The 27,966-nt window shown below is 47.1% G+C and overlaps 1 protein-coding gene across 1 annotated transcript in view; it reads right to left on the bottom strand.

The window, feature by feature from the left end:
- The window catches only part of ITGB5 (integrin subunit beta 5), a 111,828-nt gene that overhangs the window by 49,081 nt on the left and 34,781 nt on the right, over positions 1–27,966 (bottom strand). The window contains exons 5-7 of the mRNA XM_065876736.1: positions 20,235–20,403; positions 1,692–1,853; positions 132–227 (exon numbers count right to left, since the gene is read on the bottom strand). Of these exons, the coding sequence (XP_065732808.1) occupies positions 132–227; positions 1,692–1,853; positions 20,235–20,403 (427 nt within the window). The remainder of the gene's footprint in view (positions 1–131; positions 228–1,691; positions 1,854–20,234; positions 20,404–27,966) is intronic.

Raw genomic sequence — 27,966 nt, 5'->3', positions numbered from 1 at the left:
GGGCTATTAACACCCCTCACCCGGCCTCCCCACACTTCACCTGACCCCACATTCCAATCTCCCATTCATCTCAGGGTCAGCAGGGCCCCCAGATTCAGGCCATCAGCCTCCTTCACACGTTCCAGGTGTACCTTGTAGAGCATATAATGGTTCTTCGTCACTGCAAAGATGAGGTTGATGTTGTTTTCTGCCAGTTTCTCTCCAAGCAAGGCCAGGGATGGATAGTCCTAGGGCCAAGGCAAAAGTCAAGGTTGTAACACTTCTCCCAGGCTGACACACGAGCACGTGGCTCCAACGTGCACTCAGTAACTCATCACTTGCCACGATAAGCACCTTCCCCTGGCAGGGCCTTAATAACCACGCCCCATCGTCAGCTCCTTACTGAGAAACTGTAGGGGAGATTCTCCAGGAAAGGACCCTCTGGCACCTACTAGACTCGACTCAGTCCTCCTACCCCTCCAACCCAGAAGAGAGAAGTGATGAGTGGAGGTTTCCCACACTTGGTCCGTGTTTCCGTCCCTTCAGCAGGAATGGGGCAGAGGGGGGAAGTCCCCAAAAGGGAAGTCCCCACGTCCGACCACCTACCGTCAACACCTGTTATCTTCCCTCTCTTCCCCAAGACTGATCTTCCTGATCTCCTTGCCCTATTTTTCCTTTTCCTGTGCCCAATATTGGGCCTGCCAATGTCCCCTACAGGCTCTGCTCAGTCCTCTCATGGCTCAGAACGGGCAGAAGAGGCTGCTGACATTTGGACTAAAAGTTGGGCTACAGAGAAGGAGGGGTGCAGAGCAAGAAGGGAGGGAGGACACCTCGAGGCAGCTCAGCAACATCCGGAAGGACTTTAAGGGCTGATGATGGACGCAGGGGTCCTCATCGGTGAGTTCTACAGCTATCAGGTTGTATAGTTACGAGTTCTTTATCCAGACTCCATCACTCTTGACCACCTCTTAAAACTGGAGATAATGGGCTAGTCCAGCAAGAATTAAAAGAATTGCTCTCTAGCCAGACACCAGAATGGGTTTGGGAAGGAAGACGGTGTAGATTTTGCAAGGAAAAAACTGTACAGCAAATGTGGAAAAATCTTAATTGTTGGGTCTGGTTGATAGTTAGGTAGAGTCCACTTCACTGACCTAGCATATGTTTGAAATTCTGCCTAAGTTCTGTTTAATCCCATGGTCCCAGGGCCAGGCTCCTGGGAATGGAAGGTCCTTGGGGCTTCTCCTCCCGTGCAGGACACGTGCCACCCCACCCCTGACACTGATGGAACTCAGGGCATCAGGAAACCCATTTCTAGAAGTCAGGAAGTCTTGTCTTCGCTGGTCTTGCCCCATAACTTCTATCCCAGTTTTTGGCTCTGCTGGAACACAGTCCTCTCCCTCGTGCAAAACCACCTCTCCCCTTTGAGATCCATCCTGTCTCGCCAGGTCACCTCTTCCCTCGACCAAACACGCCCCATGTGGGGGCACAAAAGCAGAAAGATGAACCAGCTACAGAAATCCCTGAGAAATGTTCTAAGTTAACGACGAGGAGAAGTTCTAGAAGCCCAGTTGGAGAAGATGGAGTAGAGACTCAGTCCCAAGAATGGGGTGGAAAGTCGGTGAGTGGAGGTCCAGAGGAAGGTGGCAAAGGCCGGCGAGGCCTCGGACCACAGGCGGGGTGGCGGGAGCGGTGCTGGGGTCCCCGGTCCGCACCATCTGGTTGGAGGCAGTGTACTCGTTGGCCTCATTCAGGTGGCACTGGCCGTCGTGAGGCTGCACTAGGCCCCCCAGCTTTCCGTCCAGCGCGATGTGGGGCACGTCGTCCGTCGTGAACACCAGCAAGTGCAGCGCGTCCTTTCGCCAGCCGATCTTCTCCTGAGGGACAGAGGTTGACGGGTGTTAGGCCTTCCTGGCTGCCACCCAAGCCTGCCCTGGGGCATCCTGCCCCTCCCTGCTCGACTTTGTACCTGACAGCCACTCCCCTTGGACGCCTCCCCTTTTAGCCTCCCCTATAGTTCCTTCCACAGAGCAGCCTTTAGCCCCCCAACCTCCCTTCAACACACTCGGCTGGCTGCCCTTGTCTAAGATGACAGGTAAGTGACCACTTCACTCCCCCAGTTAGACACGAATCACTCACAGCAGAGTGTTCTAATGACCGACAGACAGATCTATCTTTGGAGGATTTGAGAAAACCGGCCATCTTTCTGGTAGAAGTAAACCACTCCAGTCACGAACTGAACTAGTCTGGTAGTTAAGGTCAATCAGACTAGCTCTCTTCTCCCTTTACTGCTTCACTGTATGGAATGTATCCACTCTTCAGACAGAGGCACGGCTCAACACGAGCTATCTTGCAAGGGAAGGACTCTATTTTTTCATATTTAGACACTGTGGCCCCGATACTACACAAAAACACTCCCAGTCATTACTAGTAGGAGCAGCTAGACCCTGATACAGGGCAACAAAAACTGGGATAGGGTTGCCTTCATACCAGTAGTGAAAGAGCATCCCAAGATACGTGGGTAGCAGGATGGACACAGGAAGGGTTTAAACACCGCTGAGTTATCTACACGTGTACACTTGACACTGAAATAGGAGACTGGATTCACAGACTTTACAAGTTAAAAGCTATCACCTTATGGCAGATAAGGGATTGAGGGTATCGTCCTCTCTTTCTTATCGCCACAATGATGGATAAAACAGCCTTCAAGAGCTATGATATCTTCTCATTTGCTCCGAAAGCAGCGTGGAAATAAGTCACAAAGAGTCAGTGTAACACAAGGAAGAAAAGGCAGTTTGAAAGGAAGCCAGGGAGGACTGAAAGCCAGGAGGCCAGCTGTGAGCAAAGAATTCACCTTTGGGGAATCAGTTTCCCAGACTCTCAACGTTCATCCAACAGACAATTACTGACTTCCTACCACATGCAGTCCCCATGGAAGGCACTGGGTCTAAGAAACAGCCTGTTCCAGACCTCAAAAAGCTTGCAGTCAAGTGGAAACACAGCCTTAACGTATCACAATAAGCATGCTTTTTTACATCTTTATTGGAGTATAATTGCTCTACAATGGTGTGTTAGTTTCTGCTTTATAACAAAGTGAATCAGTTATACATATACATATGTCCCCACATCTCCTCCCTCTTGCGTCTCCCTCCCTCCCACCCTCCCTATCCCACCCCTCTAGGTGGTCACAAACCACCGAGCTGATCTCCCTGTGCTATGCGGCTGCTTCTGAGAAAACCATAATTCAAAAAGAGTCATGTACCAAAATGTTCATTGCAGCTCTATTTACAATAGCCAGGACATGGAAGCAATCTAAGTGTCCATCGACAGATGAATGGATAAAGAAGATGTGGCACATATATACAATGGAATATTACTCAGCCATAAATACACTTTTAATGGAAACGCGGGGAGGAGGAGAGAAGGCTTCCCAGGGCAGAGGAAATGTCAGCTGAGCTGAAGGTGAGGAGGACCCTTCAAGGAAACTGGAAGAAGAAATGACAGAGGAGGCAGAAGCTGGGGTGGGGAGTGGGTTGTTCTAGGTGCTGGTAAAGGCACAATGACCAGGCCGGGCATGTTTTCAGAACCCAGAGGAAGAAGGTCCCTAACACAGATGCATTCTAAGCTGTGACAAAACTAATCTACGGTATTAGAAGTGGAGATAAGTGGATTCTCTTGGAGGCAGGACTGGGTGTCTTGAGAGGGGGTGTTAATAACTGGAATATATGAAAAGACAATGAAAACTCATCAAACAATTTTGAAAAACAACAACGAAGTTGGGGGATTCATTATCTAAGGCCAAGACTTATTATAAAGCTACAATAATTGAGACTGTGTGGTAATGACAAAAGGATAGACACATAGACCAGTGGAACAGGATAGAAACCAGAAATAGACCCACACATACGGTCAATTCGATAGAAGGTATTGGAATAATTAGACATCCATATAAAAAAAATGAACCTCAACCCACAGCTCTCACTGTATACAAAAATGAACTCAAAGTGGACCACAGACCTAAAACTATAAAACGTCTGAAGGAAACAAAGGAGAAAAGCTTTGTGACCTTGGTATAGGCAAAGATTTCTTAGATGATTCACAGGATAAAATTTTGATGAATTAGACTCTGTCAAATTAAAAACATCTGCTCTGGGCTTCCCTGGTGGCGCAGTGGTTGAGAATCTGCCTGCCAATGCAGGAGACATGGGTTCGAGCCCGGTCTGGGAGGATCCCATGTGCTGCGGAACAGCTGGGCCCGTGAGCCACAACTACTGAGCCTGTGCGTCTGGAGCCTGTGCTCCGCAACAAGAGAGGCCGTGATAGTGAGAGGCCCGTGCACTGCGATGAAGAGCAGCCCCCGCTTGCCACAACTAGAGAAAGCCCTCGCACAGAAACGAAGACCCAACACAGCCATAAATAAATAAATAAATAAAGTGGAAGCCTGTCTACAATAAACATTAAAATACGAGAAATACGAGCTTTCTTTAAAAAAAAAAAAAAAAAAATCTGCTCTTTGAAAGATACCACTGAGGGGCTTCCCTGGTGGCGCAGTGGTTGAGAATCCGCCTGCCGATGCAGGGGACACGGGTTCGTGCCCTGGACCGGGAAGATCCCACGTGCCCCGGAGCAGCTGGGCCCGTGAGCCATGCCCGCTGGGCCTGAGCATCCTAAGCCTGTGCTCCTTAACGGAAGAGGCCACAGCAGTGAGAGGCCCGTGTACCACAAAAAAAAAAAAAAAAGATACCACTGAGAAAATGAAATGCCAAGGCACAGATCGGGAGAAAATGTTTGCAAAAAATAAAAATCTGACAAAGGACTTGTATCCAGAATGTATAAAGAACTCTCATAGGCCAATAACAACACAAACAACTGAATTTTAAAAGCTAGAGACTTGAATAGACATTTTTACCAAAGAAGAGATATGGATGGAAATAAGCACATGAAAGGATCCTCAACAACATTAGTCATTAAGAAAGTGCACAGGGCTTCCCTGCTGGCACAGTGGTTAAGAATCCACCTGCCAATGCAGGAGACACGGGTTCAAGCCCTGGTCCGGGAAGATCCCACATGCCGCGGAGCAACTAAGCCTGTGCGCCAGAGCTACCGAGCCTGTGCTCTAGAGCCCACGGGCCACAACTACTGAGCCCACGCGCCACATCCACTGAAGCCCCCATACTCCAGAGCCCATGCTCCGCAACAAGAGAAGCCACCGCAATGAGTAGCCCGCGCACGGCAACGAAGAGTAGCCCCTGCTCATCGCAACGAGAGAAAGCCCGCGCACAGCAACGAAGACCCAACGCAGCCAAAATTAATTAATTAATTAATAAGAAAAGAAAAGGTGCACATTAAGTTCACAATGAGATGCCATTAGATAGCTATGCCAATGGCAAGAAAAAAACAAAAAAAAACAGCCCTGAAAATACCAAGTGCTGGAAAGAATGTGGAACAATCAGAACTCCCATAAATTGCTAGTGAGAATACAAAATGTTTTGGCAACTCTGGAAACCAGTTTGGCATATTCTTATAAAGTTAAATATACAATGACCATCAACTCAGCAATCCCACTCTTTGGTATTTATCCACGAGAAATGAAAACTTATGCTCACATAAAAACTACTATGCAAATATTTATATAACAGCAATTCGTGATCACCAAAATTTAGAAACAACCCAAATGTCCATCAGGTGGTGAATACATAGACAAACTGTAGTACATCTCTACAATGGAATACGATTCAGCAGTAAAGAGGAACAGACTGCTGATACACACAACTCGGATGAATCTCCAAAGCACTAGGTTAAGTGAAAAAAGCCTGACTCAAAAGGCAACTTACTGCTTAACTCCATTCAGAAGATATTCACGGAAAGACAAAAATATAGGGACAGAAGACAGATTGGTGGTTGCCAAAGGCTGAGTGCCAAGGGAGAAGTCAATAACAGACGGGTATTGGGAAACTTTCTGAGGTGACAGAAATTACCTGTATCTTTTTTTTTTCATTTCTTTTCTTCATCTATATCTTAATTGTCGGGGTGGCTCTAAGTTGTTAATACCTAAAAAGGGTGAATTTTACTCTATGTAAATCATCCCTCAATACACCTCACTTTAAAAAACGCTTAAAGAAGTATATACATCTTTTGACTCGATGATTCTACCGCAGGAGACTCTATCTGCAAGAAGTATTCTGAAGTACGCACGGCAGTATTTTTACTAATAGTGACAAAACAGGAAAGAGGTGACTACCCTACCAGAATACGGGAACGGTTAAGTAAACTGAGATCTCTCCTTTCCACCATTAGAAATTATGTTCATAAAAAGTATGAAATTATGTGTAAACATGTATAATATAAAGTGAAAAACAAAGAAAACAGTACTGTAATTACAGTGTGATTACAAACTATGGAAGAAACAGGCATCACTCTCCACTAAAAAGAGAACAGAGACTGAAACAAAATATACCATAATGATGTTGGGATTGAGATTAGAGGCAGTATCTTTCTTTTTTCCCCAAACTATCTTTAATAAGTGCTACTTTTAAAAGACTAGACTTTGAATGCTGGCTCTGTCATTTAACTTTTTCAGCCTCCTTTTCTTCCACGCCAGCTTCTCAAGGGTCATGCAGGAACCTAAGGAGGGTGACAGCAAGCAGACAGAATAACGTGGAACTTGGAAACTTGAAAGTGGGCATGGGAGCTTTTTGTCACTACCAACTACCTGTGTAGCTTTGACCACAATTATTTAACATCTCAAAGTTTTTTCTTGTTCGTAAGACAGGAATAATAATACTTAACATTTATTGTTCACCTCCACTGTTCCATCACATCTTCACTGCAACCCTTATGAAGGAGGTAATACATTGTCATCTTGCAGATGAGGACACCGGTGTTCAGAGACATTAAGTCACTAGCCCAAGGTCACTGAACCAGTAAGGACCAAAGAAGTCAGATTCAGAGGACCTGCCTCTTATCCGCAAAGCTAACTACCCAATCACACAGGGAGAGCCGAGGGTGTGTAATAACTGGGATAGTTCATAGAAGTACTTGGCAAGCTCTCAACTAACAACTGCTGATCCAGGATAAATGTTTGTTGAATTGGAATACTGCATCTGAAACAGAAATAGCTCCACAAATGAAGAGTAGCATGGCTTAATAATATTAATTCTGTCTTCTCTGAAGTGGACTCTTGTTATGTAAGTGATGTTAACAAACTCGGCCCAGAGGTCGGGCTGCACAGAATGAGATGCTTATTCATTCACTCAGCCTTTTGGGCTTGGAGATTTTACAAGCACTGACTCCACAGAGAATTTACAATAGAAATAATTTTCCTACTGTCTGCTTGGACTATTTTGAAGTCTTAAGTTCTGTATCCACGTTCGGGGCAGAGATCAGTAGTGTGAAAGTGGATTTTTTTTTTTTAAAGGAGTAACTACAGAATGGAGTGTGGCATGGAGGCCAGCATACGAGAGCTTTGGCACAGACAAGGCTGAGTTCAAGGGTTTGCTTTTTGAGACCCTAAGTCAGTCACTTCATCTCTCAGCCTCAGTTTCTTCCTCTGTAAAATAAAGATAATCCTACTTTGCAGGGTTGATCCTAGGTTAACAAGTATTTAGTACATAAGACACACTAAAAAAGGGGTCTATAGTTACTACTCTCAGACTAGTAGTAACTTTTACATTCCTTCTCGTCTCCTTTTGCTTCTTGATGTGTGAGGCTCCACGGTCACTACAGGGACCATGAAGGCTTGCATACCGAAAAGTTTAAAAGCCTTGTATTAATTAAAACCACAGTGAGATTCTACCACACACCTAATAGAATGGCTAAAAATTAAAAAGACTGGCCACATCAAACACTGGGGGAGATGTGGAGGAAACGGAACTGGCAGACACTGCCCATAGGGTTCTAAAATGATACATGTACTTTGCAAAACAGGTTAGCAATTTCTTAAAAAGTTAAACACCTACCATATGACCCAGCCCTCCCACTCTTAGGGACTGACCCATGAGAAATAAAAGCATACAACCACACAAAGACTTGAACACATTTGTAGCAGCTCCATTTATAATAGGCAAAAACTACCAAATATCCAAAACAACCCAGATACCCATCTATAGGTGGATGAATAAACTGTGATGTATCCACACAAGGGAATACTACTCAGTAACAAAAGAAGTGATCACTCCTTAGCACAGATGACACTCAATAGCACACATGAATCTCAAAACAGTTGTTCTGAGTGAAATAAGCCAGGCCAAAGAGTATATACTGGATTGCTGAAGTTTTAACAAACGCAAACTCATGTGTAGTGACAGAAAGCAAAGTAGTGGCTGCCTGGGGAAAGGGGGCAGGAGACGCAGGAGGGAGAAATGACAAAGGAGCACAAATACTCTTTTTGCGGGGGAGAAGGATATATGTTCGTCATCTTGATTACGGTGAATATATATCTCACGGGTACGTATAAATGTCAATATTTGTCAAGTTGTACACGTTCAATATGTGTAGTTTATTATACATCGATCATACCTCAGTAAAGTTTTTTTCAACAAAGGCTTGGTGTGCTCAGAAAGTCATTCAAATATAGTAAATTGGATGACCAGACTGAATGTCAATACTGTGCTGGGAATACCAGCTGTGCATATTCCTTTGTTTGGTGGCAGTGCCCACAAAGCAGCTGGGAGTGTGGGCTCGGATGAACGGCAAACCTCAGTTCATGCCCACATCTTCCCTCGGCTTGTCTTTGTGACATTGGGCATGTTAATCACTCTTTCCCAGTCCCAGCTTCTCAGCTATAAGATAGAGATAATAGGGCTTCCCTGGTGGCGCAGTGGTTGAGAGTCTGCCTGCCGATGCAGGGGACACGGGTTCGTGCCCCGGTCTGCGAAGATCCCACATGCCGCGGAGCGGCTGGGCCCGTGAGCCATGGCCGCTAAGCCTGCACGTCCGGAGCCTGTGCTCCGCAACGGGAGAGGACACAACAGTGAGAGGCCCGCGTACCGCAAAAAAAAAAAAAAAGATAGAGGGCAGAATAGGGTTGTTGAGAGGATTAAACAAAATGATAGACAAGGAGCACACCCCGCTCAGTACCTGCAGGCAGTAAACAGTCAAGAACCGACAGTGATTGTCCTCAGTACTTCCATGGAGCCGAAAATCTGTGACTTAAATCCAGAAACACATAATCTTATTTTTGGATTGTAGGGTTATGGGTGATGTTTATTTCCTTTCTGCTCTCTGCATTTTCTAAATTTTTAGATTGAATGTATTCTCTTTTTATACAAAACTATTTTAAGAGAAAAAAAGACAGACTGATTTGTTTAGCTAAACTTTTCTCCAAGTCTCTGGGTAAAAACAAGATTTTTAAAAGCCAATATCCTAAACATGACAGAGGTCAGCCCTCAGATGAAAATGTCACGGGTGGGCGGGACGGAAATGCGCTGGACTCCGAAGCCAGAAATCCAGCATCTGGCCAAGCCTGCAGTGTACCTGCCTCCTCTTCAGTCAGATCTGCATCAAACCCACCACAAGGTCTCTTCCAGCTTTTCAACTCCCAGTTCCCACGTGCTCAGGTGAGCAACGGACACACGTAACAGGACTCGCCTCGTCTATTCCAGGCGCTCAGTGTCTGGTTCCACAGCCCTAGTATGCCTCTCCGTCATAAACAAACAGGCATCGGCATCCCCCTGGCCTCTCCTCTGGTCTTAATGCTCTCAGGGAAGGCGTGCTCTCCCTCCCCAAGGAAACGCAGCCCCCAAATCCCACCCTCTCTGGAGCACCGTTCCATCCGTCAATTTCCTCTGCGTCCTTTCCTTGTGCCTGAAGATCTGCTCACGACCCACTTCTAATAAACACTCTGTTTTTGACCCAACATCTCTCATCACCTGCTAGTCATAGAGGCAGACTGGCTGTCTCTATTTCCTCTCCCCAGCTCCGTATAACCCGACTTCTCCACACACCCCTACCGTCTCTCTCACCGGCGGCTCCCAGTCACCCGCCTCCTGCCCCCACACGCACAGTGGTTCTCTGCCCCAGCTGCATGTAAGGTCCTCAAGGGAGCTTCGACGATGCTAACACCTGGCGGTTCTGATGTGACCTGCAGCCCAGCCACCGGGGCTTCTAAAGCTCCTGGGTGAGCCAACTGTGGCGCCAAGGTTGCGAACCTCGAAGCTCACGCTGAGGTCCTGCTGTCAGCCCCGCAGCCATCCTCTGGCCTTGCTCTCCGGCCTCTCTGCTGCCGACCAGGGCCTCCTTCAAGCCCTCCTGCCCTTGGCTTCCTGGACACCGCACCGTCCAATGCCCCCGTCCCCTATGGCTGCTAGCGGATTCCACCTCCTCTCCCGGCACTGGATGAGGTCAAAGGTGACACTGTCCCCGAGATTTACCCAAGTTCCATGCATCTGCTTGGACAGCTCGCAATTAATTCCCTCTCCCACTTGATCTCCTTCCTGAGCTTTAGTCCCAGGTCTGGACCAAAAGCCAGACATGTCTGCCGTCACCCAAAACTCAACTTCTCCAAAGCTGATGCACCATCTTCCCCTCCAGGCTTCCCCACTGCTGACAAAGGGACCATCAAATGTTTTATCTAGAAAACTTAGAATTACCTTTTTCATCCTACTTCCCTGGTCCCACCGCAACACCCGTCCAGTCCCGAACTGTCCATTCTGTCTTATAGTCCACTCCCATGACCTGTGTTGAGCCAGAGCCTTTGGGCAATGCTACGTGTTTTACCCTCCTTTTCCTAAGCCCACTCTGGGTGAGCAGGCGAGGCCCAAGGCTCACCCCTCTCCCAGCCACCAGCCTGCCTTCTGCCACCCGAGGGTGATGTGTCCTGTGACCCACGTTTACTCCAGCTGTTCCAGGCGAACCACACACGTGCGCAGGAGACCATGCTATGTGAAAAGCAGCCATCCACAGACTCTGGACACACGTGTCAGAAGTAATGAGTGGTGGGAGGAGCTGCCGCCAAGCCCAGAACCTCTGACTCCGTCCACTCCCAGGAGGCAAACCCTCTGGTTTTGTACGGGCCACCAGTCCAATCTGTGCTGAGGCCAGAGATGACTTTCTCCAGTTGGAAGCTCAGTGGAGAACTTACCAAACTCTGCTCTGTCCTCAGAAAGCAGCAGAGATCTGGAGCTGAGAGAAGACAGGAAGGGATGTAGAGGCCAGAATAACAAAGAGCACTGCACCTGGCACATACTTGGCACTCGGTGAGGAATGAGTAGTAAGTGGATACGTGAACAAGATCAGGGTTGGGTAACAAGAAAACCTCCCTCACAATGTCCAGAAGTCTTCAATCACATCACTCCCAATTCCACCAACTATTTAATATGCTTTGCAATCCAACAGACATCTTCTTTTAATCATATAAATACGGGAAGCAGTAAGGGGCTAACTTAAGTGAAAATATTTCATCAGATCACCTGCCATGCACTGAGATCTGAGAAAACTAATGGGAATTGCAGAAAGGGTGGCAGCAGGACCATGGAGATCATCCAACATGAGCTGCAGAAGGGTGGAGGAGGGGAGAGGGGCCAGGTCAGTCAGTGGGATGGTTATTGGAGGCCCTGGGCAGCCAGGCCTGGAAGTCAGCCTGGGGAACCTGGGATCCTGAAACGGCAAAGAGAGAACAGTAGTCCGTGAAAAGGGGAAGCAGAATGGAGGTGGAAGGCCAGGCCTTACAACCTTTGAGAAAATAAATACAAACTGGCTCCTCCCAAGAGTGAAGACAGACTTGCTGGCTTGTTCACCTCCAACATGTGGCCCCAGAGACAGTGAAATAACGGCTAGGGAGTAAGGATGTCATTTCTCTGTTTGAGGACATGAAGCTCTGGCCTGTGCGGCAATTTGGTTTCTGGGGTTGGAACGAGTCACACGCAAGGGGCTACACGGTCTGACAAAGAGGAAGGTCACTCAAAGGCCTCCATCCTCCCCCGCCCACCTCCAGACTGTCCCTGGGTGCCCTTGAGCTGCCCCACCGCACCTGGACGTTTACCCACTTGGTAAGGTGGCTCCACGGGGAAGCCATCAGGAGTGGAAAGCTCTTCCGGGCGCCAGCTCCAGGCACGCTGAGCTTGGCACACAGAATGGGTGTGCACGGCGGAGTTCACGGTCATGGTGGCCAAACACAAATGCAGCTTAAGAGGGTGCAGTGAGGACCAGACAGGCCAGAAGGAGCCACTGTAGAACAAAAGCACCAGTGGGTTACTGGGCAGAAAAGCTGCCTCAGAGGAAATAAGTAGCACCTGAAGTTCGGAAAGAACCTCTGAGGTTGGCTCATCCACGTTCCACCCGTGCAGGGATCTTTCATCCGGCACCTCCTCCGCACAGGCCTGGGGTCCCCACTCAGACTCACTGCCGCATCTGGCAGCCTGCTCCACAGCTGAGCAGAGGTCTTCGCTAGAAATTTCTCCCTTGCCTTGAACTCAAACCTGCTTCCCTGTGGCTAGCCTAGCTCATCCCCTGGAACAGCCCTCTTCTGTAGTGATGTCTGAGGTCAGGTAACACGCTTCTTCCTGGGGTGGCTCTCGTCTCGGTCAACCTTTAACCACTCCTCAGAGGTGTGGTTTCCAGCCCCGGCACCATCCACTCACTCCTCCCTGCTCTCTAGCTATCAGCGTCTGCCTTGAACACAGCCCCAGAGGCAGATGCAGGTCCCTGGATGTGGTCTGGCTGCAGAGGAAGGCAGGGCTGGGACTGCGGCCTGCAGCGCACGGCCTGTGTTTGGCAGCTGAATCTTCCGACAGGCTCACAAAAGCCTGTGGGTCCCGATATCCATGTCCTAGTGACTTGCTTATACACAGGGACCACGGCAGAGCATGACAAGTGTGAGAGGCAGGCTCAGGGATGCCCTGTGGGAGGGTGCACGGGAGGGCCTGGGAATCTGAGAAAAGCTGACACCCCACCCAGCGGCCTTAGAGGACATGGGTGGTGGGACCCACCCGAATACAGCCTGGCTCGTTTGCCTCGGCTTGCTTGTTCCGAGAAAAAGGCCCGCAGTACTCTCTCTGGTAAACAGTGTTCAGTACAGGGGAGGCCTAGATCAGGATGCCGTTTCAGCGAGGACAGAAACACTAGCTTTAAATGATGGGCTTCTCTGTTCTCGATGTCAGTCTAAGTTAAGTAAAATCAATGGCCACCCAGACAGCTGGGTCCTCCAGCCGGGTGTCAACATAGCCCACGGGCCTCAGTTGTCACTAAAGAGTCACCAGCCACATGCTCCCTCACTGCGAAAAGGAAGCGCCACCTGAAAGAGTGTCTCCACAGCGCTATCTGGGAGAGCTGAACAGAACCCACGGTTCCGAGACACCGTGAATTATAAACGAAAAGGGGGTTATCAGTGTTCCCGTGTCACAGATGGGGAAACCAAGGGCAAAGACAAGCAGGCTGGGCTTCCCTGGTGGCGCAGTGGTTGGGAGTCCGCCTGCCGATGCAGGGGACGCGGGTTCGTGCCCCAGTCCGGGAGGATCCCACATGCCACGGAGCGGCTGGGCCCATGAGCCGTGGCCGCTGAGCCTGCGCGTCCGGAGCCTGTGCTCCACAACGGGAGAGGCCACAACAGTGAGAGGCCCGCAAACCACAAAAAAAAAAAGCAGGCTCACTCAAAGGGCTAGGCTCCAGCAGCGCACCGACCTTGGGACAGTACCCGTGGTCTCCCTAGAAAACCCGGAGGCTGCCAGAGCCATGTTATAACTGTTTCTGATAAACAGGAAACTCTTAGTTCCAGAGAACAGCAGTACGTGCAGCTGTCTTTCCCGGGACAGAGTCAGTCCTGGCTCTACCACTGGCAAACCGGGTCACGTGGGAAAGCGAAATGGTTCCTTAGAGGAGGACTCTGCCTTCTTTGGAAGCACACCCCTCCCACTTCTCCACTCTTGTGTGGCCACAAAAGACGGCAGGTTATCTAAGGTCAAGGTTGAGAACTCCCATCTTTGGAGCCGGGAAGGTGGGTACAGTTCCATCTCTGGCTGTGTCATTTCCAGCTGTAAGACCTTCAAGAAGTTACTCAACCTTTCTAGGGTTGTTTCCTTATCAAAAGCAGACAGTACAACCACCTTCAAAGGATTAAGTAAAACAAGCCCCACTGAGGTGCTTGGCATAGAGCCTGGCTCTCACAAAGCATGCAGCCAATGGTAATCAGTAGCACCATCGCACCAGAGCCTCAGGGCAAACAACGGGGAGGCAAAGAGACCAAGGAGACCCTTGAAGGGGAAGAACACTGTGATTCAACCACTGGGTCCTACCAGGGCCAGACTTTCTATAGTGTCCATGCACTCCGCCGGTACCTTAGATTGTCGTATAGGCATCTGTTGTCCAACTGCAGTGATGCTCCCGGGGACGGGAGCTGTGGCTCAGTCATCTGTGCAAGCCTCACAGCAGCTCGTGGGGCATCTTGCAGACTGTAAGTGCCCAACAAATTTCCAGAAGTCAAAACTAAAACACTCTGTACACTGACCTTTCAGGCAAGCACAGAGAGAGAACAGGTTTGGGGGAAGAAATGAGGAAGGAAAGGGGGCTGACCTGACTAGCCAAGGGGCAGACCCTACAGCAGATCTGAGCTTGGGGACTAAGGAGTCTTGACTCCTACAATGCACTTAAGGAAAAATAAGGCTGAATTCTTTCTGTAATTCGCTTCCCCAATCATGTGGACATTCAAGCCTATTTCTGTTACTTTGTAACAGTAAACACGTTCTCACCAGTAGTTTGTTTCTCCCGTTTCCGTCCATGCTTTGCAATGAAAAATCTTTTTTTAAAATCTGTCTGTGGTTCAAATTAAGAAGGGCAAAAATGTCAATATTCCTTTCCTTAGGGAAAAGAAATCTCGGCCCATGACTCAGGATTTAGATATTCATCTAGAGCCCAAGCCCTAACAACATGCAGTAGAACATGTCTGACATAGACTCTATGCAAGTCCAACTGAACTAAAGAAAAACATTTGTAAATATGAGGCTGAACCATATGAGTTTTCTATTTTTGTAGGGGAAACTATCAATGGTCAAATATTAAATTTCATTGATAGTCACATGTCCATAATTTCACACGGTTCCATTTAATGTTTACAAATGAGTTGTTCTATTTCCTTTCTAGTGGATCTGAAAGCTCAAATCGAATCCGCGAGGATGGGGACTTTTTCTCATCTTTTTCTAATTTTCTTCACCGTACCTGCCACTGAGCACTTACTGGGCACACAATAAACATTCCTGAGCTGGAAAGCAGAACCAGCAGCTGTGAGCGGGGCAGTGAAGCCTACAGCACAGCTCACGGGCAGAAGGCAGAACAAGGACACGTCCCTCCAGGGACTAAAACAGTCGAGTGATTCAAACGTACACAATAAACCACAACCATGTGCAAAACAGAAAGCCAGGGAGGACCTTTACCACCTCTGACAAAAGCACTGCCCGGGCACGGGCGGAGCGCCTGCATGCCCACCCACAGCCCCACAGCCTCCGTGGGTTACAGGGAAATCCAATACTCTCACGGGCTTCACAAAGACACTGAGCCAGAGGAAGAGCAAGCAGGGTGGGTTGCATTAAGCCCCAGAAACCGTGGTGCGACTTGCTGGCACAAACGGCTCACACATGCCGAGACAGATAACCCAGACTGCATGAACACAGGACTTATGGGGGCATGCCCTCGGGGGGCATGAAGGCGTTAGGGGCCGCTGCCTTCCTTGAGGAAAGAAAGGCAGTTTTCTACGTTGCTCAATTCATGCGTGGAAAAATGACAAGTCTCAGGTCTAAAAGAAATCAGGCAACAAGTCGGAAGAAGCCAAATCAACTCCGGGGGAGGCTGGGCTGAGTGAAAACCTCTCACAGCCGAGCCTGCCTCCAGGAATGGGGAATTCTCCACCCTCTCCTGGTATCTGCAGCAGCCCCTGCCTGGCCTGGAGCTCAAGCCTGAACCAGGAGAGACAAAAAGCAAAATCAAGGGCTCTGGGCAAAGGGGCACAATGCTGTGACAAGTCCTTTGCACTGACCAGCACAGCTGGAGGGCATCCTGGACCTCCTCCCCTCCAGCCCCACCTCCCTGCAGCCTCCAGATGAGCACTCAGGCCGCCACAGAGCCAGTTAGTAGCAGAAGAGGCACAGCTTGAATCGGGACAACAGGACTCTAAGTCCTCTCTGCTCTGCACGGCACTGTCGCTACTTCCCAAAGCACCTGGCACAATGTAATAGACAGGGCTTGGGCTTTAGAATCAACTGGATCTGGTTCAAATCCTGGCTCCACCCCTTTCCAACAGTAAGTAGAGTGAACCCTGTGACACTCAGTTTCCTCACCTGTAAACTGGGGACAAGTACCACCAATACACTGAAGGACTGTTGTGAGAATCAGAGATAGTGTATACAAAAGAGCTGGAGCATGGATGACAGCAGAGCAAGGGCAGCCATCATTTTGTCTCCAGAGGCCCACAGAGTCTGTATTCCTGCAGAAAGTCTTGTTGGAGGAAGCCGTTCCTCCGGCCTCTCTGGGGATGTGGTCGCCATTTTAGATTAGGATGCTCTCGCCAGCCAAGGAATAAAGGACCCAAGCCACGCCAAGACTTTTTCCTCAGCAATGCAAATTTACTTTGTTTGCTTTAAGACTTACTTATCCACCTATTTCTGAGGACACACAATGCTTTAAAAACTTAATAAATAACGCAACATTAGATAATCAAGATTAAAACAGAAAGGATAAGAAGGATAAATGTTAGGGGGCTAGAAGATGAGGCCAAAAGGGAAACAGGCTGGGTTGCAGGGATCTGATTTTTCTGTCTGACGGGAGAAAGCAGCCCATAGAATCCGTGTGGCCAGGACGTACCCAGCCAGGCTTAACTTTGCAGGGAACTTCTTTAACCTGAGAGCCATGGAGAGCAGCAAAGCCATGACTGACAACTCAGAGCTCCTGGACCACCCTGCCCTCTGTCTTCCCAGGGCACCAGCTCTCCCTATTTTGGGAGAACAGGAAAGCAGCCATGGTTCCAGTCTGAACCATTCATCACACTTGCACCTATACATTTTCAGAATAAACAACTTAGAGTCAACTTCTAGAAAAGCCCCAGGAGAGCAATAAAAGCGGTAATGGGAGAAACTATTATTCAGACCAAGAAAAAGTATAAACAAGTTTAATAATAGGTTTCGAGGTAAGGTAAGAAATGATGGGTCGCGGCACTCCCTCATCCCCACCCAGGCCGGTACAGCATTGGGAAAAATGCCTGCACTGGTGACAGAGGGGTTCCCACTCTTCAACAGCCTCTCCTAACAATGTGACCTGCTGGGGGGAAAGATGGCAACTGAAAACTTCCACTCGTGGAAGCAGTTCTACTTCCTAAATCGAATCCTAAGTAGAAACAGACTGTTTCCTTCTTTTTGCAAAGAGCAGCTTTCCAGGAAATGTAAAGTTGGCCTTGGGGGTGGGATTTAAGACCAGTCATGTGAGCATTCCATACCCCTAAGTCCCTAAAGTTGGTAACTAACAGTCCATCCAGGGAAACCAGAGTGAGACTGAAATCAGAACAAAGAGCCTCCTGTGGGCTATGAAGCAGGCCTGTTATCAGCTCCGTCTCCAGGGCATGGGGTCAAAGGAAGCCGAGCGTGCACTGCTGCCGGAGCTGCCCAGCCAGCTCCAGCCTGCAAGAGAGGCCTCTCCAACGGCAGAGATTACAGGCCTGCTGGCTCTGTCACATTCAGTTTTCAGGATTAAGAGGAAGGGCCTCTAATCTGGGCAAATCAGGAGAAGGCAGAAAATTCAGTCAACGAAGTAAGGCATGCTTATAGGGTTTTTAAAAAAAACTTTAAAAACCTAATTATCATTGAAACAAATGATATCTGGGATTTACTTCAAATAATGGGGAATAAAATGGTTACGAAGGCAAATGAAACAAGATTGGTTACAAATTGGTAACTGTCCCAGATGGACCATGGGTACATGGGATTTTATTTCACTATTCTCTCTACTTTTATATGTTTGAAATGATCCGTTACAAATTTTAAAAACCGTACCTTATTTATTGTGAAAATTTAAGTAAATATAAAATAACACAAAGAAGAAAATAAAAACCACACCTAATCCTATCACCAGAGACAATTGCTGTTAACACTTTGGTCTCTTTATTTCCAATCTTTTCCATATTTTTCTTTCTTCTGTTTGCAAAATAGGGTCATACATCTATGCTGTTTTATCACTTGCTTTCCTTTCCTCTCTTAATTTATCTTAAGTATTATTCAAGTGCTCAAATATTCTTTTAGGGTGTGATTGTTATAGCCTTTCATCAATAAACAGACCATAATCTATTTCCAATATTTAGTGACTATAAATAAGGCTGTGGTTAACCAGGAAGATGACGTCATAAATAGGTGATTTCAAGTGAGAAAGAAATTGCCTGATAGGTACCCAAACACACACTGACAGCACAGAGGAAAAGAAATGATGAGGAGAAAAGCCAGGATCTCATCGACTGCATAATTCCAAGCAATTAGTAACTTTCCAGGGACGCCCCATGACAAAGGCCAAGGTGGGGAATAAGAGAAAAATGCCAAAAGATATAAAACTGAAACACACACTAAAATGCCTCTCAGGCCAATAATAATTCATAACCAGGTGCGGGCACTGAGTTGAAGAAATCTGCTAACATCTGCTTTGAAGCACTCGAGCCTTGAAATACTGAGTTTTCCAAGGGAAGGATGTTTTCATGCGTATTTTCATATTTTCATGGACCATGGCGCCTCAAGCATTCCATCATGCCATTCTGATTCATCTAATTAAACAGAATTAATATAACTGGACAGTGCTGTAGGCTTGTCACTGGGTTCTTCCCCTCAAGCCTTAAAGACAATTTCCTCCCCCGGAAAGAAAACCCACAATATTCCCACAATGGGGAGATAAGAGGGATCTCCTGTTTTCCCTGCACTATTTGTTCCTGCCAAGAGTGGATTTGGCAGGATGTCCCGGAATATAACACCCCATACAATCAATGATCTGAATGCCAGTCAAAAACATAATTTTTCTTTCTGAAGTAAATCCATACACTGTCTATTCTGTGATGCACTTGAAAGATTCAGAGCCGAACATGTTCTAGCTGTGTCCCATCTGGCTTTCTTGGGCTGCTACGAAGCATCAGGGGCCTCTGGATCAAACCGTTCTGCTCTAGCCAGTGGCTGGGCAGGGGCCGCTCTGCAGCCGTCCTGGGTAGGGGGTCACTGTGAGACCGTCCTCTCCGGGGTGGCCCCAAGGACACAGGGACGGGAAGAAAGGCAGTGGGACCAAGAAGAGGACTGAGGAACCTGTGCTTTCTTCATATCTTTCTTTCCCCTTATCCCTCCTGTCTACCATTTCAGTTTTTTATTTTGGAAAGGACAACCGTGGCTCTCTTATCATTTTGTCGAGGACCAAGAGGAGGAGAAGTGAATCTGTGACACACTAAACACAGGCTCTCTGAGGTCAGACATGCAGCCCCTCCAAACTGAGTTCTAACCTCCTTACCCAGCCCTCCCCCAGACATCAGCATCCCAACCACCGCCCTGTTGCTGAGCCCACCAAAATGGTCAAGAAAGCATTACCAATTATGCATAGTATATGGTGACCACTATGGAAAAAAATGTTAAAGTATGTGCTAGAATAGCAAATTCAAGAGTGATATTTATTTTTATCTTTTGTTATTGTTATTGGGCTGTCTTGATATAGAAAATTATGTTCAGAATAAGTTATTACCAACATCCCATTTACATATTTTGCTGAGATTGGAATGTCTCAAAGCATGAGTTCATTTCTGACCTAAGTCTGTGTCCTCCCCTCTGGATTCACATATCACAGAGAAACACGAGAAAAACAAACAAACAGAAAGAAAACCAAAGATGACAAGCGCTTCTCTTTTTAGCTGGATTCCCCAACAGAGCACTCTTTAATGTTTACCAAAATTGGGCCATAAAATTCTACAAGATTCTATGCATATGGCTTGACCTTTTCTTCCCCCTGCTCCCTGTCCCCAAAAGCAGCAAAAAAGCCAAATATAGAAAAACAGAACAGCTGTCTGCTGGCAAAGACAACATCCCATTGTACACAGCCACACCCTGACACAGACACACACCAGCCCTAAGCCATCCCTGCGCGCCAGCTGGTTTGACTTCTGTAGATTTTCCCAAGGGCCCACCGAGCTCACCCTCTGATGCAAGAGTGGACAGGAGGCCACAGGCTGCGGTGGCTCAATATCTGCAGGCAGTGCCAATGCACGTCACCCACACCGACACCTCTCCGTTGACCTCCCACGCAGGGGCAGAGCCAGAAGGGAAGGTTACCTTGCAGACAGCCGCCTGGAGCACTGCGTCAAAGCCGCCCTCGGGGGCATCGCGGTTCCGGGACACCCTCTGCTTCCGAACTTCCTCGTTGAAGCTGTCCACTCTGTCTGTGAGAGGCAGCAGATGGCGGAACCCAAAGGAGGGGACACAGTTTGGGAATAGCTTGTAACTGGAGAGAAAGAGGAGAAGAGTCACTTTTCCTTCATTGCCCCAAAATCTTAAACAACCAAGTAACTGTGCATTTACTGAGTGCCCTGAACGGCACCAATGAATACTCACTCAGCACCTACCACGCGCCCCTGGGACAGACACAGTGGGGGAGCACAGAGAAATGACATAGTCCCTACTCTCCAAACACAAGCTCTAAACTGCGGGCGAGATAGCACATACCAGGCTGTAGGTGAATGAAATGAACAAATGGGTCGTAGGAAGTAGCGGTTAACAGTGGGCTACCGCAGTCAGTGGAAGGTGTCACGGAGGCGCCCTGACGCGGGCCTTGGAAGATGCAAGCGCCTGGTGGGACAGGCACCGCAGCCTGGGCGGCACCGAGGGGAAGGAAGGCTCTCACAGGCTGAGGAAGGCGGGCGATGTCGAGTGAGGGCAGCGTGAGCAGAGTGACTCTACGAAACCAGCTTCTTACATCGACTCTGCTGCTGCCACGTGACAAAGGATCGCGTAACCCCTTCGTGTCCACCCACTCAGAGACCACCAGGACGTGCTGGCAACCGAGCAAACACTAAATGCAACAGGAATGAAAACGTTCTGTTTCTTTGTTCATTTATAAATACTGGAATGATAAAGCATCAGCTCTCCTAGACGCAAAGAGAAATCACTTAGAAGCAAACCATCTTCGAATGGAAAATGCTACCTGGAAATCTGGAAAGAGGGAAGTATTGCACCTCAATAGGAGGTTAATGCCATGTCTTTCTCCTGAATATTGGGTGTTCTCATCTTCAGTTTGCAGTGGAGATGGCCCCATTCCTGGAGGAAGTTAGAGCCCAATCACATCTGCAGGAGTTTCACTTGGCTATATAACCAATGAAATAGGAAGAGGGGCCTTACATTGTTTCCAAAAAGGTTCACTGGGTAAAAGGGGAGAGGGAAGTGCAAATGCAAGGGCCCTGTGGCAGAAGGGAGCACAGAGAGCCCAAGGGCAGAGGGAGGCCAGTCAGACTGCAAGGCAGGGAACAAGGGCAAAGATGGGCTATGAGGAGGCTGGGGAGGCAAGCTGGACCAGACTGTGCAGATCTGTGGCCATGTTAAGGAAGCCTCTCTTTCAGAACTAAGACAGAAAACAAACACCAACAGAGAGGCATGAGGGGAAGGCTTCGTTGCCTACCCAATTCAAGCCGTGTGCGTGGGAAGGGAAACAGGCTTAGCAACTCCTAGCAGCTCCTGCCTCACTGCCATCAAGAAGGGCGGCTGGGGCAGGTCTGAGAGGCTCCCCTCCTCCCCGAGAGAGGCAACCTTGGGCTTTCTAAGAGGATCTCTCATCCCCTCTAAGGGCCTACGGAACCTGCTCCGTCAGTCACTCGCAGCAAGGCGCCTCTGCAGGGTCAACCCCACTGCCATGATGGCCACGGTGCCTCCGGACAGGGAGAGCTGCGAGAAGCTGTCCCCACTTGCCGTTCCTTTGTTTCACTCCCTCCTCCTTCCCCCAAAATCTTCACCCACCCATTGTGTTGGCACAGGTCAGGCTCTTCTGTAACCCATGCCTCCGGGCCACCCAAACTTTCTATTCTCATCTCAGTTCCCCATAAAGACAAAGGTCATGGAAATTGCATTCCCAGCTGGAAGCAGGAAGTGAGCTGAGGTCCCATCATAGTCATCTGACAAATAGATGGGCCCAGGAGGAAGGAAATGTACACAAACTCTCACTCCCCTCCCTCGCCCTCTGAGCAACTTCACCCTTCTGTGCTGTGCTGGTCTGTGGCTGCGGACTTCAGGTGTTTACTGTCTCGGTTGATGGGGTCGGTTGAGGAAGGGAGAAGAGGAACGAAACTATGACTGCTGCTCAATGAGAAAACCAGAAAAGCTGTGAAAAGCTCAGCTAAATCAGTTCAGCGGTTTTTACCTCTTCCCTTCCTGCAAAGGGGAATAAGTAGATATATTTTTACTGTGGAGAATTACTATTAATAATCAGGAACTAGAAAATGTGTTTGCCAGAGAGAAGTCTTCATTGCAGAGAATTTATTATAACCAAACCAGAATCACCTCTCAGTGAGAGGAAAACAGCTTTGTCACACAGGCTCTGTTGAATGTCTCCGTAGTCTCTGGAAAACAATGTCAACTGTGTCTAATTTAACCCCTGGAAGAGCTGTCTGAGCGACCTGAAGATCTGGGTGTTTGAGGGTCTCATGCCAGGAAGCCCTCCCACCCCCAACTGTGTCTGTGCCATAGGACCCCAGTTTAGGGCCTACTAAATCTTTACTGGATTAAGAATTATGAACCAGGAAGATGAATAAAATATATATGCTTAAAGAGCCTGGGGGAGCATGTGTGTATAAAAAGTGAATCCTATTTGCAGATGCTAGATGTAGGCAAATCCAAAAAACAATCTAATGCTTCAGGACAATATTGTGGACCATGGAGCTGACAGGGCAAGACCTCTCCTCTTCCTCTAAACAAAGAGAACTGCTGCGTAAATATCTAATCTTCAAAAATGTTAATATGTAGCCAAGACTGGAAGCTTAGCGGGGAAATCCCAGGTGCCAGGAACAGAGAGAAAAGCATTGCACAAATGAACGGACTTAAACTAGGTGGGAAGTGAGCAAGGATCTCCTGGCAAAGGGATCCCCCACCCCCCCAACCTAGCGTGTTGGGGCCTGACAAAGGTCTGGGGCTTGGGGCCAGGTTCTAACAGGGACAGATGATGGACCTCAGGCCAGCACAGGGCAGAGCACTGGAACAGGGCTCTCTGCATAAAGATGAGTGTTACAAAGAGCTGCCCTGTCACTAAAATCAAACCCAGAAAAATTCCAGCCACTGGCCTGGGAGAGAAGCAAGGAAGATGCACTCTGGGCTCATGGTGAGATGAATCACCCATAAAGATTGTAACTCCAGGCCTAAACAAGTCAGAATTCATTACTTTTACAAGGAAGGAACCCCCCTGCTGAGAAATAAACAGAACTAGTCCCACAGTAAAACCCAGAGGATCCTAGCATCAGGGAACAGAAAACCACCCTGCAGGGAAGTCAGTACCCCTGGGGCACAAACAACCTCTGATGAAGAGGAACTAATGAAAAAGTTATAGACCCTATGAGAAATAAACTACCATGAAGGAGTATCAGCAAATTCAACCAACTGCAGGATCTGCAGTTCAAGAAACAGGTAACAAAATTATCTAAAGTACATTAAAACAAAGATATTTAAAACATTCAAGGAGAAGGAAAAAGTACCAAAGACTAGAATGGGATATTATTAGGAAGAAAAAAAAAATCAGAAGGCTATGAAAAAATAGTATGAAAAACAGAAGTCTAAAAGAGAGAACCAAATAAAAAATAGTCACTCAAATTCAAAAATGAAACTTCAGTGTATGGATTAAAAAAAATTGAAGAACAAGGTACTGCCACAAAAACCAAAATATAGATCAAAGGAATAGGATAGAAAGCCCAGAAATAAACCCATGCACCTATGGTCAATTAATCTATGACAAAGGAGGCAAGACTATATAATGGAGGAAAGATAGTCTCTTCAATAAATGGTGCTAGGAAAACTGGACAGCTGTATGTAAAAAAATGAAATTAGAACATTCTTGGGACTTCCCTGGTGGCGCAGTGGTTAAGAATCCACCTGCCAATGCAGGGGACACAGGTTCGAGCCCTGGTCCGGGAAGATCCCACATGCCGCACAGCAACAAAGCCTGTGCGCCACGACTACTGAGCCTGCGCTCTAGAGCCCACAAGCCAAAACTACTGAGCCCGCGCGCCACAACTACTGAAGCCTGCATGCCTAGAGTCCGTGCTCCGCAACAAGAGAAGCCACCACAATGAGAAGCCTGTGCACCACAACGAAGAGTAGCCCCTGCTCGCCACAACTAGAGAAAGTCCACGCACAGCAACAAAGACCCTACACAGCCAAATATCAATAAATAAATAGACTTCTTTTTTAAAAACATTCTTTAATACCATACACAAAAATAAACTCAAAATGGATTAAAGACCTAAATGTAAGACCAGATACTATAAAACTCTTAGAGGAAAACATAGGCACAGCACTCTGACACTAATTGCAGCAATATCTTTCTCAAGCAATCTCCAGAGTAAGGAAATAAAAATAAACAAATGGGACCTAATTAAACTCAAAAGCTTTTTGCACAGCAAAGGAAACCATAAACAAGACAGAAAAGACAACCTGCAGAATGGGAGAAAATATTTGCAAATGGTGCGACTGACAAAGGATTAGTCTCCAAAATTTACTAACAGCTCATGTGGCTCAAATATCAAAAAAAACAAACAACCCAATCAAAAAATGGACAGAAGACCTAAACAGACATTTCTCCAAAGAAGACATACAGATGGCCAAGAGGCACATGAAAAGATGCTCAACATAACTAATTATTAGACAAATGCAAGTCAAAACTACAATGAGCTATCACCTCGCACCCATCAGAATGGCCATCATCAAAAAAAATCTACAAACAATAAATGCTGAAGAGGGTATGGAGAAAACGGAACCCTCCCACACTGTTGGTAGGAATGTAAATTGGTACAGCCACTATGGAGAGCAGTAAGGAGATTCCTTAAAAAACTAAAAACAGAGCTACCATATGATGCAGAAATCCCACTCCTGGGCATATATCTGGAGAAAAACATGATTCGACAGGACGCACGCACCCCAATGTTCATTGCAGCGCTGTTTACAATAGCCAAGGCATGGAAGCAACCTAAATGTCCATCAACAGATGAAAAGATGTGGGAATTCCCTGGCAATTGGTGGTTAGGACTCTGCACTTCCACTTCAGGGTGCACAGGTTCAATCCCTGGTTGGGGAAGTAAGATCCCACAAGCTGCGTGGCCAAAAAAAAAAAAAAAAAAAGATGTGGTATATATATATATATATATATATATATATATATATATACACACAAGGGAATGTTACTCAGCCATTAAAAAGAATGGAATAATGCCATTTGCAGCCACATGGATGGACCTGGAGATCATCATCCTAAGTGAAATAAGTCAGACAAAGACAAATATCATATGATGTCGCTTATGTGTGGAATCTAGAAAAAAATGATACAAATGAACTTATTTACAAACCAGAAACAGACTCACAGACTTAAGAGAACTGAGCTTATGGTTACCAGGGGAGAAGGGTGGGGGGGTGGGGATAGATTGGGAGTTTGGGATTGACATGTACACACTGCTATATTTAAAATAGATAACCAGCAAGGACCTACTGTATAACACAGGGAACTCTGCTAAATATTCTGTAAAAACCTAAATGGGAGAAGAATTTGAAAAAGTACATGTATATGTATAATGGAATCCCTTTGCTGTACACCTAAAACTAACACAATATTGTTAATTGACTATACTCCAATATAAATTTTTTTTTAAAAATTGAACAAAATGATAAACTGGAAGAAATTTTCTATTATGAAGCTAAGGGAAAGAAAGAGGTAAACGTTATGGGAGAAAAATTTAGAAACATGAAGTTTAGAATGAGAGGCTCCAACACTCACCTAGTAGCGTCAGAAAGAAAATGGAGAGAATCGGAGACAGGAGTCAGATGATGTCTGAACATTTTCAAGAATAAAGCTATGTTCTCAGATTAAACAAGCAGAGCAAGTTCTGAACAATGCAAATAAAAGTACTAAATCCAACCTAGCCACATTGGAATGCATATCATTATAGGACATGAAAAGCACAGGGAAATATTAAAAGCCACCAGAGAGAAGGAAAACCATTAGATAGAAGACTTTTCATCAGCCACAGGACGTGCCAGAAGACAATGAAATAATACCTTCAAGGGGGTGAAGGAGTACCATGACCTCTTGGGAGAAATACAAAGGGTAAGAAAAAATATAAATGATGAAGGATGAAATGTATTATCTCACTTGCAAAGATTTTTACAGATGTATTTCTATTTTTTGTGTGTGTGGTGAGAACCCTTAAGATGTACTCTCTGAACGACTTTCAAGTATACAGTTGTATATTTCAAGTACAGTACTGTCACCTATCACCACCATGCTGTACATTAGAGCTCCAGAAGGTATTCATCTTATAACTGTAAGTTTGTACCCTTTGACCAACATTTCCCCCTTCCCTGGCCAATCACCACTCTACTGTCTGTTTCTATGAGCTTGGCCTTTTTAGATGCCACATATAAATGAGACATGGCATGTATATCAGCAACAGCCTAATACCTCTAACAAAAGAAAAAGTGTTCAGAACCAGAAATAACAGGCCGGATTAATCCATCAAATCCTGTACCAGTGAATACCATGTGACTCTTCCCAGGAACACTATTTCTATTACTCCGAATAGCAATTAAACAGTTCTTTAATCTGATGATTAAATTACTTTTTTTTTTCTCTTCTTATGGCAGCCCTGGTACTACTTACTTCAGCTCTGGCATTTCTGGTTCATTCTAAGATGGGAGGGGATAAGTCTAGGATTTTGATCCTTTGGCCGAAACATCCGGAGCAGGAGGCGGGACAAACCTCAAGAAAGCCCCACGAAGGGCTTCCCTGGTGGCGCAGTGGTTGAGAGTCCACCTGCCAATGCAGGGGACACAGGTCCATGCCCCGGTCCGGGAAGATCCCACATGCCGCGGAGCGGCTGGGCCCGTGAGCCATGGCCGCTGAGCCTGCGCGTCCGGAGCCTGTACTCCGCAACGGGAGAGGCCACAACGGTGAGAGGCCTGCGTACCGCAAAAAAAAAAAACAAAACTGGTTCTCTTCTGAGATGTCCTGCACAGGTGGTTAAATCACTCCTCCTGACTCCCCATCTCCCCAAAACTGCCCGGGGCTACTGCTGCTGCTTCCACACCACCACAGGAGAAAAAAACCTAACAGAAGGTACCATTGAGAGAGAACGCTGTGATTTTTCTCTCCACATGAGCTGAAGGAAAAGAACAGACAAGGATCACAGACGGCAACTACGGAGCCAAGCATGGAACTCAAACTGAGACAGGAAGACAACAGGACAGCCATTTTGGAAAAGGACCAAGGGAACGACCTTGAGAAAACGGGCTTGACAGGCCAGAAAAACAGCACCTAAAAGCTTGGGCTTCTGAGACAACAACCAGAGACTCACAGGAGTAAAAGATTAGCTCTATCTCTGTTCCACTGACGTCTGTACATGGTTTCCAAAGGACAAAAGCGGAACTATAAATCTGCCACCTAGCAGAACTGCCGAACTCCCAGTTCCCTGAAAGATATAGATAAAAGCTTGACACGCATTCCTAAGGTGTTTTAGCAGGAAGCAGGCCCCCAGATGAAAACTGCCAACTGCGGACACACAGACCCCAGACTGCTTGAAACCTGAAGGTTGGTGATGCTCCAAACTTCACCTCCATGCCAACCAATCCAAGAACTGAGCACAAGCTGCTCAGGTACCCTGTGGCCTCCTCCCTCACACTGCCTTTAAAACCCCTTCCCAGAAAGTCCTCGGGGAGTTGACACTCTTTTCCACCTTCTCCCTTGTGCACAAGCTATCCTTTCAATAAAAAGCTTCGTTTGCCTAAGAGTCTTGTGGGAGCAATATTCGTTTCTATGGTATTGCTG

This window comes from Phocoena phocoena, chromosome 4, assembly GCF_963924675.1.
Source record: "Phocoena phocoena chromosome 4, mPhoPho1.1, whole genome shotgun sequence".
Taxonomy (NCBI): domain Eukaryota; kingdom Metazoa; phylum Chordata; class Mammalia; order Artiodactyla; family Phocoenidae; genus Phocoena; species Phocoena phocoena.
This window is presented reverse-complemented; position numbering and strand designations above follow the sequence as displayed.